The 16,931-nt window shown below is 35.6% G+C and overlaps 1 protein-coding gene across 1 annotated transcript; it reads left to right on the top strand.

Moving 5' to 3' along the window:
- Positions 1-6,004: 6,004 nt before the first annotated feature.
- LOC121406587 (vacuolar protein-sorting-associated protein 25-like) lies at positions 6,005-12,583 on the top strand. The gene is made up of 6 exons (XM_041597599.1): positions 6,005-6,110; positions 8,269-8,414; positions 8,639-8,692; positions 9,238-9,326; positions 10,063-10,138; positions 12,088-12,583. Exons 1-6 carry the CDS (start codon positions 6,061-6,063, stop codon positions 12,198-12,200), a joined length of 528 nt encoding a protein of 175 aa, XP_041453533.1. The 5' UTR covers positions 6,005-6,060; the 3' UTR covers positions 12,201-12,583.
- The last annotated feature ends 4,348 nt before the right edge of the window (positions 12,584-16,931 follow it).

The raw sequence follows: 16,931 nt of genomic DNA, 5'->3' as shown, positions 1-16,931 counted from the left end.
ATCGTGCTCTCTGTCGATTCTCGATCTCGTTTACGTTTGTGTACAAAAATAGTCAATGTAAAATCCCATAGATGCGCATGTCCCTCCACTGTACTTCCGCATTTTGATTTCGCTGCACTACTGTGTAAATACGTGACTGGAGTGCTCCTATGCACAAAATATCTTCAGAGACCCCAGCATCTGCTCAGATCAGCTTGTACAGCGTCATCTGCGGCGAAAGACTGCTTAAGTTTCTTATTATTCAGTGGTTGAACCTGGGACAAATTGATTTTAATAAGTCTTTGAATGAACGGAGTACATTTATTTCCAACAAATAAAGCACAAAAAAAAGACCCAATTTATATCTAGTATACATGCCGGAGGTAAATATATAAGTGCATCACTGTTTCAATGCCACTGATAATTCAAGAATCGTCTGAATAGACACTGGACAAAGAACATATATATATATATATATATATATATATATATATATATATATATATATATATATATATATATCTGTGACTATTGAATTACATGTATGACCTGCTGTCACATAATGAGCAAGTGTATATGTACATGTAGGTAGCATTATCTTTGCTTCCTTCAGTTTTGCATACGTACTAATTGTGACAGTTCTGTGTGTGTGTTGTGTTCAATGTCATGGATAGTGTACCACCAGATGAGATATGAAAGTGCATCCTATTGCCGGACACCTTTATTTCAGTGCTTTAAAAATGACAACTAGAAGAAATACAATCAAGACAATTTCGCACTTGCTATTCCAAATATTATTATGAAAATTGTGAATATGATAAGATTATTTTACATTTACCAACCGTTTTCTTTGCATCGCACTTGCCACATACCCCTCCACGAAAAAACAATGATTAAAAAAATTAATCAGAAGAACTAGCTTATATTATCAAAATATGGGCTAAAGCAAGGCGCCTTGTGAACCGGGCTTACGAAATGAATAATTATGGCCATTATACAGACCACAAAATAAAGTTCCAATGACATAAAAAGAGCACAATGATGCAAATTAAAAAGAAAAGATCGCAGAAACTCTTTGAAAAATCATTAAATTTATATGTTCAGAGACCATGCAGCATTCAAAGTTGTGCAATTTTCCATTCACATTTGAAATATAGTTTGGATTGTTGTGTTAATGCCATTAAAATGGTAACATTTTAAAGATAGGGGAATTTGTGCTCTGTTGAAAATCCCGGTTAAAAATAATAATAATTATAGGGAATTTATATTGCGCACATATCCACCTTGTTATAGGTGCTCAAGGCGCTCCTATATTACCCGGCTAAGCTAGGCGTTCATATAGTGCACACAGGCACACAGCTTTTTAAGGAATTACTTCCTACCGGTACCCATTTACCTCACCTGGGTTGAGTGCAGCACATTATGGATCAGTTTCTTGCTGAGGGAAATTACGCCATGGCGGGGATTCGAACCCACGACCCTCTGTTTCAAAGTCCGAAGACTAATCCACTGGGCCACAAATAAAACTTTAAAAAGACAGAAATTATTACTGGCGGCTGGGACTCACGCACAAACAGTATGAACTGTTAAATTACGATGGGCTTTTAAAAACGCAATAAACAAAAATTAACCAGTGGCCGAGTGGCGCAACTACGGGTGTACGTGCCTCCCCCCCCCCCTCCATTGGCTGGGGAAAAAACATGTGCGAAAGGAAAAAAGAGAAGAAAAACAAAGAAACCAACCATGGAGAGAGGGTATACCCCCCCCCCCCGAGATTTAAGCCCGTGATTGCAGTGGCGTAGTTACGGGGGGAGGGGGGCCCGGGGGCACGTGCCCCCCTGAGATTCTGTGTGCCCTCCCCCCTGAAAAAAATTGGCAGAGCCAAAAAAAGGGGGGCAGAAAGAAGAAAAGGGAAAAGAATAAGAAAGACAGAAGAAAAAAGAGAAGAGGAAAATAAGAAGAGGAAGACGAGTGAATGAAATAACATGAGGGGAAGACTTGCCAAAAAACAAATCTTTCATGTAACTATACAAATTTTTTGCTTGCTTGCCAGAATTGGCTGTTCGATGAGAATCATGTCTTGCTGAATAGGCTGATATGGAGCAAGTTTTTAAGTCATTATACAAAACATATTTTAGCTCGGACATCGAGCTTTCATTATCTTTTTTTTTCATTTACAAATTTAAGTGCTCTCTATGGTCTATATATACATATCAGGATTTAAAGCTCACGCTGAGTCACATTGTTTGATTTGCCAAGTTCCTATTTTCTACGTGTACTCCATAATGTTCAATTAAAGAAATGTATTCAGAATGCCCAGATTCTAAATCTAAAACATGCGCGATAGCCTGCATGTTCTTTATTTAAAATGTACTTGAATTATCCAGTTTCACATCAGAGTATCAATTATTGTCTGCTCACGTTTTACGATCGCATTATTAATGATACCCAATTATATATCCTATTTATAATTTACAAAATATGTCCCGCTTTAAGGTCTAAAATCTAAAAAAAAATCCTCTTGCGCTTCGCGCTCCCATCAATTGTCTAGTTACATACCTATCCCATTTATTAATACAAAAATGCTTATAGAATTACCATTTTTTAGGTCGGAATGTCCAAAAAAAAATCTTGGGTAACTGTAAGCAGTCCTTAACAGGTCCCTTTTTGATAATGCTAGAACAGTTAATAAAAATTTCTGCTCCCGCTTTGCATTCGCAGTAACAATCTAGTTACATACGAATCTTGTTCAGGATCACACATAACATTGCCCACAATATTACATGAAAGTAAAAAAAATCCCTCGCGCTTCGCGCTCGCACTTTTATAAGGCTTATGAGATTATTTCATGTTTATGTTGTTTTATAAGAATAAAACTAAAAACTGACTGATCGGGCAAAATATAGGTGAAGATAATTTTGGGCCCCGTCCCCTATTGGCAATAGTCGGATCCGCCCTTGTGACACATACACAACTCGAAAAAATGGTGCCCCTTGAAAAAGCAAGGACCCCTTGCTACGCCACTGCGTGATTGCAACCATGAATTGACAAACTCTTATGAACATTTGAAATCAAGCCAAAGTAGCATTATGTAGATTTTATTTCATGATATAACGGTAAATCATCAGTAACATTAACTGAAGAAAGAAGAGAATTATAAGAAGATAAGAAATATAAAGAGCAAATGAGGATTAAACAGTCCAGATTTTGTTCAATTAATACTCAGTTTCTCACTGGTTAAACATGATTGTGAGAATGAAAAAAAAATTGTATGATGATTATCGGGTTTAAGGGTGCTTAATGAAATTATTATAGGCCGTGCACCATAGACCACACACAATATACCACCCCAAAGAAATAAATAAATAAATAAAAATAAAAGTACAAAATCATCGACGGAAATGAGAATGAAAAATAATGCAGAAAAGAACGATTTTAAACAATATTTAAGATTATATTGGAAGATTATGGAACGTTCAAAATTTAGAGCCAAATTCATTTTTGAAATATTTATCAGATTGTTATGGAATAAAATGCGATTAAAAGTCTCCTATCATGCCTATAGGCATGATAAAAAGGATGATATTGTAAAATGCGTGGGAAATATTACTGCCCTTACTTGCCTCTTTTTGCCGATCGAGGCATTGATTTGGTAAATGTCATCAGTAACTCATCGTACACTTAACTTGAAATGTAGGGTACGTATCTCTATATTTTTTGGGTACAAACCCCCACTTCCACAAAGATTCCGAGGATGTGCCCCACGCTATTGGTTTATAATCAAATTTATAACCACATATAGAAGTCATTGGTGTCATACAATTTATTATGCTTGATATAACCATTCTCTCATCCAGCAGATATTACCTTTGCAATAATTCGCTAAGTGTAGGATTTGTCATGGCCAAAATCTTGTAAGATGAGATAGTTCGCCGGGGAAATTTTTCATTTTAGAATGATTGTATTCATCCATCATAAAAGATCATAAATAGTGGTTGGCATTTGAATTCATATGATGCCCCCTTTTTTTGAAGGGGGGGGGGGAGCATCTTCATGCCCGCCTGGGATTTCAGCTCATGAACAGGGAACATCCCTACAAATCGCTTGGTATATGGCGGGAAGCTGTAAACTTTTTAAAAAGTTGAACATGGGCATGTTATTCTATTCAATTGTGGATTTTTTTCTCCATCCATCTGTTTCTAACAATTTCTGAAATGAAAATAGATATAAGAACATTTATAGAGAACGTACAAAATAAAAATCGATGGTCTTTAATGTGACAATATAATCATGATCATGGTCATCTTGGACTCCGTCTTTATGATAATGACCATAATGATTCATAATAAATATGATGTTCAACCAAAGGCTACCTATTGGTCAATGGTTGGGGGTTTATCCCCCCCCCCTTAGATCGACACCCATGATTCATGCGAACCGCAGTGCTCTTCGATAAACTTGAACTTTAATTAGGCCCATTCCGTTTTTTGGGGTGTGTGTTTGAGTTTTTGTCAGACGTGTATCAATCAGATATTCCCGACCTTTCGTTTGAGGACGCGGACGCTTATTTACAACGGTCGTTGACTTTGGAAGGGACTTTTTGGGCCCGTCATCATGGTCGTAAAACTCAGTCCTGCAATGCAAATTGTGTGACATGAGATTTTTTTTTCGTTTCGCATCTGCGACGGAAACATTCAATATGCGTTTCGTGTGCAAAATTCTGGTTGCTACTATGGTAACAGCGATTTATCCGATTGAGGACGACTTTCCAAAGCCACATTTGACTCCTCCTAGAGCTCGAGAGGCCGCCCGGGGGGCCCACTTCCATTGATTAGTGGATACCATAGTAGCGACCACCCGTAAAAGGGGACAGAGTGGGCAGGTACGTTACGTATATAGGCCTATGTAACGTTATAAGGGTGTCAAACGATGTTTAAAATGCTGAAATAAGGGATATATATTCAATACTTGTAGGGTTTCACAAGCCAAATACTTGTTAAGAGATGCATTTTCATAATCTGGAAAAGAATTGCTTCCCTTGTTTAGCATGTTTAGGGTACTTTTCGAAACCCCATGGTCGTGCCTGGTATCCACTCATCAATGGAAGTGGTCCCCCCGGAATTTGAATCTAATCTCCATTTCTGGGGAATGTAAAACATAATGCCCCTCACATCGTGTGCGAGAGGCATATCGTTTGTGTATAAGGAGTAAACAAAAGAAACAAAGAAACAAAAGAAACAAAAGGAAACGAGTTCAAAGGTATCGCATATGATGTGTACATATCAACGCATGCGAAATGTTCGGCTGTAGAGGTTGATCTTATCCATGAAATCAATTGCCAGTGATCCACCAATAATCCACATTAAATGTAATGTCGATTCGATGGACTGTAATGATCTATATTTAAGCCTTCATTCAGTAAGTTTTTCCTCACTCAATATGTTCTCGATTTGTTTGAAAAACCACTTTCTTCTCCATGTCATAAATCTATTTTAGGTTCTGCATTTTGAATATCTCCAGCCATCAGTCGTAATATACATGCATGTATGCGGTACGGGTGTCGCGGAAAGGGATTTTGCACACGAAAAGCAGATTTGTAGGGCCTGTAACCCCCCTGTTACACAAAGCTTCGCATTGATCGTAGAGCAGTTTTCTACGTTTGATTCTATTGATTGTAATGCACAATCAATCTTAAAAATCAAGTGTATGATTAAGCGTTAACTTTTGTGTTAGGGGACCCTAATACTAGCGTCCGTGATGATTGCGAAAGGTCCCAATTATTTACGTCTGGACCGACGTCACCATCCGAAAGAAGTGACCTGGGGAGCATTTGTCATTTCATGAAAGGACCTGTCGGACGTTTTATCCGACAAGTCCTGTTTTATCCGACAGTTACCATAGTAACAATGCTTCTCAGCCAATCAAAATCAAGGAAAGTTGCCAGGTCTGACAACTTGTCAGACAGAAATAACGCTCCCCAGGGCTCGAACCTCGAAACTGAATACTTCACAAACTTGGATTACAGGCGCACGCCACAACGCCCAGTGTGCTTCCCTTCGAGATGGCGCTATTTCACTTACAATGGGGAACTTTGAGTGGCCATGGCAGTATGAATTTCCACCGTTTTTCTCGTAAGACTAGTTCTTATGTTCCATTAGTTAATATATTTAGCGAGTTTTAATGATCATCATAATTTTTGTGATTCTATATAGAGCGAATTTTGTGGTAAATGTAGTTAAACGATCACTAGTAATTCATTTATCATCCGAGTGTCGTCTACTGCTGTTCTCTTTCGGTCCCACGTACCGTGTTTAATGTTGTAGTTGCGGTGTAAGGGTTTGCACTGCACTGCACTGTTAATTGTTTGCACACTAGCGTTTTCATATCATATGAATATGATTACTCACGACTACTACTAGCCTAGGCCCTAATACAGTAGGGAAATGGGACTTCCCGGAAATGTTAGCTACAGCTATGGTTGTATCTGAAGAGTTCTACTTATTTATATAAGTGTTAATTTGTGTTTATCTAAAAGTACATGTACTAAAGACTAGCGTGGGGACTGTTGAGTGTTGGCAGTGTTGCATAAAAGGGTCTTTCGAGTTTTGATCGTAGAAGAACCGTTACTGACAGTTTGAAAGTAAAACCAAGAACAATAAGCCAAACTTCTTGTTTGTTGGATGTTAATGGCGACCAGTTATATTTGACTATTGCCGCCAACTCGTTAGGCATACTATTTTCTTTTCTTCGACATGTCCTTTAAAATCGTTCCTCTCCTTTCTTTTTTTTCTCCTTAAATTTTAATTTTATTTGTATTTTGTTTTTTCTAATTATTATTATTATAAAGACTATCGTATCTTACAGGTTATACCGCATGATACCGTCCTTTCTTACGACACTGTCCAGACATCGTCCTGTCTCTCTGATGTAGACAGGGGGCTCCCTTTGGGATACTCTGTATAGTCTTGAAACTCGGAAAAGAAATAGAGAAATAAACTGTGAAAGAATCTCGCATATACCAATCAAATACATGTATGTCCATTTCATTTTGTAAAAAAAAAATAAAATTGATAGGGGATATTTGGATGATTCCAAATTTATGGGGGCATCCAAAATGAGGGCTTTAATAAATGAAATGGTGCATTGTTAAATCAAGGTTGTAAGTTAGATGGACAAATATATATATATATATATATATATATATATACACACACACACACACACACACATGCATATACATATCTTTTTGTTTTCTTTCTTCCATTTCTTCATCTATTTTCTTTTTCCTTTCATTTCTTCTCTTCCTTCCATTCTTCTTTTTTTTTCTACTCATCCTCCCTGTCCTTTCTTTTCCCTTTACTTTTCTCTTTCTTTCCTTTTTTTCTGTTTTCTCTTCTTTTTTTTTTAAATGGATAATTAGCTCTACTAAATGCAAGGAAAATCACCTAGAGAGAGATATCTTATTCTAAAACAAACAGAACAATGACCATCGTCTTATGTGGTCATCATACTCATACAAATGACATATATATACACAAATACACACATATGTATCTATATGAACAAATAAGTAATTAGATACTAATCAAATAGATATTTTTTCTCTCTTTCCTTCACAGATTAAGAAAAAGAACACTTTCCTGCTATCAAATTATTCTTTTTGGAAGCGTTTCTTTCTTTGACCGAAACGAAACTGCATTTTGGACACCAGGGTCCTGAGAATTCAGGAGCCTAAGGATTTCCTCAGGATCGGCGATGTCTGCCTCGACAAGAAGCATTGACCTTTCAATTACATACTTAGGGCATTTTACAATGTAGTGTTCAACTGTTTCTTTCTCCGTACATGAGTTGCAGTGTCCCGTAGGGTGTATTTGATTCGCCAGAGATCTTCATTTAGTCCTATATGACCTAATCGGAGTTGAAGGAATATCTTTTCTTTTGCTCGTTCTAATGAGCAAGTCGGTGTTTGTAAGACCGACTTTTGGATTACTTTATAGTGGGTGTTAGGGGAATTTTGCCATCTGGACTGCCATTGATAAACAGAAATTATAAATTTCATTTGTTGGCAAAACATTGCCAACCTTATTTTCTCCTACACAGGGAGTCCTATCAGAGAATATCATAACCTTCTTCATTGAATGAGTGATGTAATTGGTGAGTGGAGAAAATGGGAGTTTCGCAGAACAACCAATTAATATTGAGACCATAGCTTTCGTTCTACTTAGAGAGTAAATTACCCGTTATTGATGCTTCAATATTGATGATTCTTTCTTTCACTTTTTTTTCCAGAATACAACCAAATTTGGAAACAAGGAAAAAACAACTACAAGCTTGGTGTGATCTATTTTTAGCATTTCATAAATACCACAGAATATACACAGTAGATCTGAAAGAAGCGGCAAGCAGTGAATTATTCAACAATACAAAGCTAAACCGTATCCTTTGAAACAAAACTTGTATGATTTCTTATTAAAAATCTTATAATTCTTAATTGCTTTTATTATATTTTTATTGATTATTATTACTAACAACTAAAACAATGACACAACAATAATGAATTAATAGTTATAATAAGAATAAGGAATCATTATTTGTTTCGGTACATTATCTGTGTTTTTTTTCAACATGGAGAATGCAGTCCTTAACTTCTCAACTTCAGGTAAATTGTCAGGAGAAGGAATATTATTAGTCTTGGAAGAGCTTAGGCAAAAGGGTGAGTGAATGAGGGATAAAAATATTCAAAATGCAAAGTAGAAAGATGGAGAGAGTAAATATATATAAATATAGGTCATTGTGAAATAATTAGATAAGCAAATGAAATTTAGTGATGTAAATACATCAAGAACACTTGATTTGGCAGAATTATATTTGTGTGTTATGTTATCTGTAAAGTATTTTGTCTCACCTGCTTAGCAGAAGGGACATGTAGGTGCCGCTTTCCTGCTGATGGCAGCATCATGGCAACAAATTTTCACCAAGGTTAAGGTTTTAACGTGTCATAAGTTTGAAGGTATAAAGACCTATTTCATGAAAATTTGTGCATAAGGGTAATCAAGTGTTACTGATTATTTTAGCATGAGTTTAAATCAAGACTGTTGCTGTATTGTCTTGCAAAGTGAAGGCAAGAATTCCAGGGGTGTTCCACTTGTTCAAGCTTGTTCATTCATATATATTTATATCATATTTCATATATTCTTTTGAAAAAGAAGAATTTGAACATTTTGCACCTTGTTTTTTATTTCTTTTTCTTCCATGTAGGAAACATTGAATGGACAGACAAAGCAAAAACAAGATGCCTTGTAATGTGGAGGACACCTGAAGAATGGGGAAATCTCATTTATAAATGGGTTTGTATTAATGATTTACTCATTAAGTAGCTTAAAGAGAAATGCCAGTAGTTGCAGTAAACACTGATTTCATGAGAAAGTCTGTAAAACCAGGCTTAATTTTCAGAATATAATCGAGGATCTAGATCTGGTACAGTTACATAAGCTGAACTTTGTGAAATCTTGAAATCTACGCTGAAAAAATGTTCACACTAAAGATCACCAACACAGATAGACACACGTGGGACAGTGTATTAATATTGCTGGAATAAAGACCCGACGGAAGTGACCGAATCCGCGCTTATTTTGCTTATTTCTCAGCAATTACACAATTTCTTCCAGAATCCTTTGGCACATATTATTTATTCATACAAACAGACACTTGTGTGGTCATTATATCAGATTCTGTCAAAAGTCATTTTGAGATCGTTACCAAAACTGGAATTTATCTTTAACAAAACTTTCTCTCTTAGTGGCAAAATTTGCTTAAATAAACCATGTGAAAGTAACTAATATACAGAACTGGAATGAATGTCAACTGCAAACTTTTTATATTGATGTGCAATAAACTTTACTTTGAATCATTAAAAAGGAATACTCCTTTGACCTGAGAACTTTCTAATTTGAAAACAGATTATTTATTTTTCGGACTTCCCAGTACAACATCCTTACAATGTAGGTCTATAATTTATTATGAATTCTTTTGCTTAATAATCAGTCATATCTTGAGACAGGATTTTCTTTTATTTTTTTCTAGGCAAGTAATAATGGAATGAACAACTCAGTGTGTACTCTTTATGAAATAGCACAAGGAGAAGATACTAGGGATGAAGGTATATATACATTCCACAGGTTTCATTTTAGTTCTTTTCTAATTTCTTCATGAATGATACTAACAAAGTAACTGATAAACAGTTGTAAAGTTGTGCTGAACTCAATACAAGTTTAGTTTAAATGGGTCAACAACAATATACATTTACAAAGTAAATGAGGCAGAGTAATGTTTTGTATTTATATTCATCAGCATGCTTGTATGTTTTACAATTAATTAATGAGTAACAGAAATTTACATAGATGCTCTGGAAAGTCAGAAAGTCAAGGGCATTTTGTAAATTTGCAAGAGTGTTAATCTTAATTCACTGAAATTTGTAAACTACCGCCTCCGTAAAGTAGAAATGAAATAAATCGCCCAAAGGAGGAGTAGAATCATTTATTAAATGATTAAGTACCCATATTCACTGTATGAAATGGTTAAGATGCTAAATGATATTTCCCTGACTGAGTTTGGCCTTTCTGCCATCCCAATTTGTAAGCAGTTCAAGGAAGCAATATTCTTGCCCATCTTTTTTTGTAAATTTATGTCTTGTTTTTGACCCATTTAAACTTGTATTGAGTTCAGCACAGCATGGAGGAATTTCTGAAATGTGATTGGCAGAATCTCCAGACCGTATTGGGAAATATTATGCAAAAGAAATGAATATCTGAAGAAAGTAATGAGAGTATGCTACTGTTATAATGTTATTTCTCTTTAAAGATCCAGACTGGACCCAAAAGTGAAATTGACAAATCAAATCAAACACCAATTAATAATAATAATGATAATATATAGCACTTATGAGGTGCCGATTTATCTAGTTTCCTATTCAATGTCGCATTTTATATTACCCCGGCTGTAGCTTTAGCTGCTAAAGGCACTTGGTGCATTCAAGGAATTGATCCTGCTAAGTACCTATTCACCTCACCTTGGTTGAGTGCAGCACAATGTGGATAAATTTGAAAGCTTATAGACAACTAGACACAGCAATGCAAGCTCACCTCTTACCAGCTGAATATTTTGCCAATGAACTGCTTTGAAAATAGGCTGCCTTGTGCTTTTTACCGGGGTCAAGACTGATGTCACGTTGCGTTAGAAGTGTTGTGATTCCATAGGTTTATACACAGAAAACTGGGTGATTTTTCTGCTTTTCAGATTATGCATTTTATTTTGTTCACATCTATTGCATAGATATATATATGTATATATCTTTTCCTGCAAGCTTGAATTGATGAAAGCTACAACTTTGGACTATTTTTTGTCATACATGTATTTTATTTACTGCTTATTTGTTGCAGCTATCCAATACTATCTACTTTCAGATTTTGTGTATTAGCTTTTCCTGACTTGGCAATTAAGGCTCAGTTAGAGCAAAAAAAAGAAAAGAAATCGCTAAAAACCTAGTGAAGAGTTGTAGGTTTCCATCTAGTTGAGCACTGAATAATTGCCAGTACCATTTTTTTCTGCAAATTGAAAAAAAACTACTCCGTAATCTGAAAACCCCAGAATTACCCAGTTTTCTGTGCACAAATCTGCTGTATGGTATCACAACGCTTCTAACACAACAAGACGTCATTTTCTTTGAGTTTTTCTTAAGCAAAATACTCAACTGTGAAGCGGTGAAACTTACAAGCTTAGAAGCTTGGATATTTTCCATTTGTCAATATCACTATTAGTTCCGGTCTGGGTCTTTTAGCATTGCTGTATTTATGTTGGCATTTTTTATCTGTTGAAGGTTTGTATAATTTAGCTCATGCTGCAAATCAATCTTGAAATAATTACATTCTATCTTTAAATCTGCACATTACTCATCCTTTTTTAGACCACTTCTCCTGTTTAAAGTTACAAAGGAGTCTCTGATTTGGTTGATATTAATCTTGCTGGTCGTCTTTCTGGAGTATCAGAAATATTTTGAGTCAAATGTAAGCGCACATTGAAACCATTCTTCAATTCTGTTATATCTTTCAGAGTTCTATGGACTAGAAGATTGGCTGCTGAAAAGATCATTGAAATGTCTGGAAAGACAAAGGAAAGCAGAACTTATGTCTTTTGATGGGAACGAAGGGGTTAAATTTTTCTAGCACTGATATTTATAGATAAATGAAAGTAGTTGCAGTAAACATAGTTTCATGAGAAAGTCTGTAAAATAAATAACGATAAATTGTTGCTTTATCAATATGGATCGAGATCTGGAAAATCAATTACTTTCCTGCTGAGGAATATGAATTCTCCAACAACAATCTGCAATGCAAAATAATATTGGATGGAAACGTTCAGCACAAGACCATATATTTGTGGCTTATGTTTCCGGTTGATGTTATTTTCCTATGGTTGCAATGCAAGCCAAAATAATCAACATCAGAATGCAGATACATATAACAAGCTTGATCATATGATAGGGATAAATATAACATTAAAGGGGAATGAAACCTTTGGAACAAATAGGCTTGTGTAGAAACAGAAAAATCAAAGTATAAGAATTAAGAAAGTTTGAGAAAAATCTGACAAATAGTGAGAAAGTTATGAGCATTTGAATATTGCAATCACTAATGCTATGGTGATCCTCACATTGGCAATGCGACAAGGATGTGTGATGTCACTGATGAACAACTTTCCCTTTGGTGGACTATAAAATACCCTCAAAATGTCTCTTTTTGCTTTTTCTTATGAGGATACAAACTCTTTATCCATGATGTATTCTTAAAAAATATGTATTACATGCCCTCATGTAAACATAACACATTATACATGGATAGATGTGATAAAAGAGGCAATTCTAGTGAAAAATATACTAGAGTAATTGGAGAGTTGTTCACAAGTGACATCACACATCTTTGTCGCATTGCCAATTTGCTATCTCCATAGCATTAGTGATCGCAATATTCAAATGCTCATAACTTTCTCATTATTTGTCCGATTTTTCTCAAACTTTCGTTGATCTGTTTCTTTGATTTTTCTGTTTTCACACAAGCTATCTTGTTCAAATGGTTTCATTCTCCTTTAAGAACTTGAAATGCTTTCAATATTATTTACTTGGAAAAATCTTTGAGAAATGTTTTTAATCTATAATCTGGAGATTAATAGAAAATAATTGTCATCTTGTATTTAAACTCAAACTTGCTCTTATGACATGAGAGAATTTAGGCAGATGATGAATGTAATAAAACCTGTTTGTTTTTTAAGCTTCTCTGAATGTGAGGTAATTTCAATGAACAATATCTACTGTTAGTGTTAATTAGTGAAAATGCATAGAATTTGCATTATTGTATTGACTTCTTTTCACGGATGTATAGTAATTCTGGCTTCCAATATTGTTTTATAAGTTCTTGCATGCTCTTGCATGCTCTTGCAAGACAGTAGGGTATTTATTTGTTTTATCATACAAATTTCAGTTTATTGTTAGTTTGGTAGGTAGCTATTCATCTTTTGCTGACTTCTTTTTATATCCCATTTTCTAAACCGAGATACATTTTAATTGGGCCCATTTTTGTCTCACCTGCATAGCAGAGTGAGACTATAGGCGCTGCTTTTCCGACGGCGGCGGCGTCAACATCAAATCTTAACCTGAGGTTCAGTTTTTGAAATGTCATCATAACTTAGAAAGTATATAGACCTAGTTCAGGAAACTTGGCCATAAGGCCAATCAAGTATTACTGAACATCCTATTAGAATTTCATGTCACATGACCAAGGTCAAAGGTCATTTAGGGTCAATGAACTTAGACCATGTTGGAGGAATCAACATCAAAATCTTAACCTGAGGTTTAGTTTTTGAAATGTCATCATAACTTAAAAAATATATGGACCTAGTTCATAAAACTCGGACATAAGGTTAATCAAGTATCACTAAACATCCTGCATGAGTTTCACATCACATGACCAAGGTCAAAGGTCATTTAGGGTCAATGAACTTTGGCCGAATTGGGGGTATCTGTTGAATTCCCATCATAACTTTGAAAGTTTATGGATCTGATTCATGAAACTTGGACATAATAGTAATCAAGCATCACTGAACATTTTGTGCAAGTTTCAGGTCTCATGATTAAGGTCAAAGGTCATTTAGGGTCAATGAACTTTGGCCGAATCAGGGGTATCTGTTGAATTACCATGATAACTTTGAAAGTTTATTGGTCTAGTTCGTTAAACTTGGACATTAGAGTAATCGAGTATCACTGAACATCCTGTGCGCATTTCAGGTCACATGACCAAGGTCAAAGGTCAATGAACTTTGGCCGAATTTGGTGTATCTATTGAATTACCATCATAACTTTGAAAGTTTATGGATCTGATTCATGAAACTTGTACATAAGAGTAATCAAGTATCACTGAACATCCTGTGCGAGTTTCAGGTCACATGATCAAGGTCAAAGGTCATGTAAGGTCAATGAACTTTGGCCATGTTGGGTTTTTTTGTTGAATAATCATCATATCTCTGTAAGTTTATTGGTGTAGTTCATAAAAAGTGGACATAAGTGTAACCATGTATCACTGAACATCTTGTGCGAGTTAGAGTAGTTTTCAAAGTCAGCACTGCTGCTATATTGAACTGTGTGATGCAGGTGAGACAGCCAGAGGCATTCCACTTGTTATGGTTCTTCTATCATGTGGAGAAATTGATAATATTGTGAACATATCATTTAGGGCTTCCTAATATCATAACCTTTGTAAAATTTTAAGGATCTGTTTCATGAAAGTTTTCAGCTGTGACAATTTCACTTGAATATTGTGTTTTGATTCGGTCAGAAGCAGTGATCTCTAATTTTGATTGTAGTATTTAACTTTTCAGTACTGAAACCTTTCATGAATAATTTGAGATTCTTGGATATAGAAAGATGTTTCAAGATAAATTAATGTATTTGTAGTAAACACTGATGTCATGAGAGAGTCTGTAACACCAAGCTCGATTGTCACTATATCATCTAGATCTGGTACTTTATATGAACAGATTTTTGAGAAGGTTTGAAGTCTAAACAAAACAAGAACACCAACACAGATTTTCACGAGAACCAAAAATTGACTTGAATGTCATGATTACTTTGCTAATTTCCCAGCAATTATAGCATTTCTTCTAAAATACTTTGGCTTTGGCACCTATTTTTTATTTATACAGCCTATTTTTTTATTTATACAGACTTAGGTGGTCCTTTATTTGGATTCTGTACAAACTAATTTGAAGTTGTTGCCCCAAGTGACATCTGTCTTCATGGTTGAGCTTTTTGGTAATCCATACATATTTGTTTACTGTCTCTCTAATGGAAAATGAAAGAAATGAATGCTGTATGTTTATCACTGTTTTGTAAAGTTATGCAAACTTGAAAACACTATTTTCATATTTTACATTCTAATTTGATAGCAAATTAGTGTTATACTTTTACTGCTTTCCCTGTTTTGTTCAAATGTTGGGGGTCAACCTTTCAAAAGAATAGACACTCTCCTTATCAGTAGAAGTGATATTGAATTAGCGCCCCCTCATGTCCACCATGTCCAAAGGGTAGGGAGAGTGTTCTTTAAAGAATTGCTCCTTATTCCAGGGCAAGTCAGAGGAGCAATTTTGTAAAAAATATAATCATTTTGTACTAATTTCCATTCTAGTAGCATTGAATGGTCTGTAGCTGATCATGCATTTGTGTTTAAAACTTAAAAATACCTGACTTTTGCTATGTTGAATATTTTGTGTATTATAAGCCTATATTAATAAATGTACATATTATTTTAGAACAACTGAAAAGCAGGTATCATTTTGCCTTTATACAATAATATTAACCTATTTGATACATTGCTTCTTGTTTCTATAATGGTGTGTATTGAGTTAGATATCTTTTTTTTTGTTAAGTATAAGAAATGTGGCAGTTGAAGGAAGGAAGGAGTGGGAGAAGGGGGTAGCCTAAAGCTAAGGGAGGGAGGAGGGAAATGAATTTGAGAAGATAATAAAGAGGGAGGGGGTTGGTAAGAGTCGGGGGGGGGGGGGAGAGGCCGTGGCAAGATGAAAATGAAGAGGGGCAGCTTAAGTGATGTTAGAGAGGGAAAAGAAATGAGAATTGGTAGCTATTGCATAGCCTAAGGAGGCAGAGAGTGAGGGGAATGGAATTAGAGGGATACAAAAAGGGAATGCGAGACAAGGGAAAGGGTGATAGAAGGAGGTAGTATATCAGTGCAGGGAAGAACATAACAATAGGGGGTGGATTGGATGAGAGACTTATGCTATTTTCTAGCTCAATTCAACTTCTTGTAACTTGAAAAAACATCTTTAAGAGTTTGAAAAACTTGGAAAAATTGTATTTTGTCAATAAAAAAATGTTTATGTAAGCTTACTATGAAAAAATAATGGATGGGCATCTTGCTACTTAACTAGTATCTATTTTAGGGTCTGCGACCATTTTCTTTTTTTTTTGCATGGAAGATACCATATTGTGTCCGCAGTCTAGTCGAGTCGAGAATCGAAATCGAGATCGCGTCAAAAAAGGAACCTTTCTCTCCATCACCTTACCGGGTATACGGTGCGGCTAATCCTCTTGATCTTGTTGTGGAAGCTGTGCCATCAGATTAATTCGGCTCCTTTGATTCTAAGCTTCTTTAACTACAGATGCCTTTGAAATTGTTTATGAATCGTTTAGCCTATAGATGTTAACAGTTTGAATTTCCCAACTACTCTAATCCTGCTCGACGCTCGTAGCCGGAGGAGGCGGCACGGCATGAACTTTGCCTCTTGTTATTCTGACCGTGCCCTGAACTTTCCCGTGAGAATTTTGGAGAAACACGAATCTGCGACATGTTCAAAGTGCTCCTAGCTCCTGTACAGTAGCTCAGCTCTGT

The sequence above is a fragment of the Lytechinus variegatus genome, chromosome 1 (assembly GCF_018143015.1).
Source record: "Lytechinus variegatus isolate NC3 chromosome 1, Lvar_3.0, whole genome shotgun sequence".
In the NCBI taxonomy this organism is placed as follows: Eukaryota; Metazoa; Echinodermata; class Echinoidea; order Temnopleuroida; family Toxopneustidae; genus Lytechinus; species Lytechinus variegatus.
Note: the sequence above shows the minus strand (reverse complement) of the source record. Positions and strands in the feature narration are given on the sequence as shown.

Bases quoted from the DNA above. Each gene is read 5' to 3' on its own strand.
- LOC121406587 (XM_041597599.1), top strand. From the start codon at position 6,061: ATGGGGAACTTTGAGTGGCCATGGCAGTATGAATTTCCACCGTTTTTC. The intron at 8,415-8,638 runs GTATCCTTTGAA...TCTCAACTTCAG, and splicing joins CAACAATACAAAGCTAAACC to GTAAATTGTCAGGAGAAGGA. The intron at 8,693-9,237 runs GTGAGTGAATGA...TCTTCCATGTAG, and splicing joins GGAAGAGCTTAGGCAAAAGG to GAAACATTGAATGGACAGAC.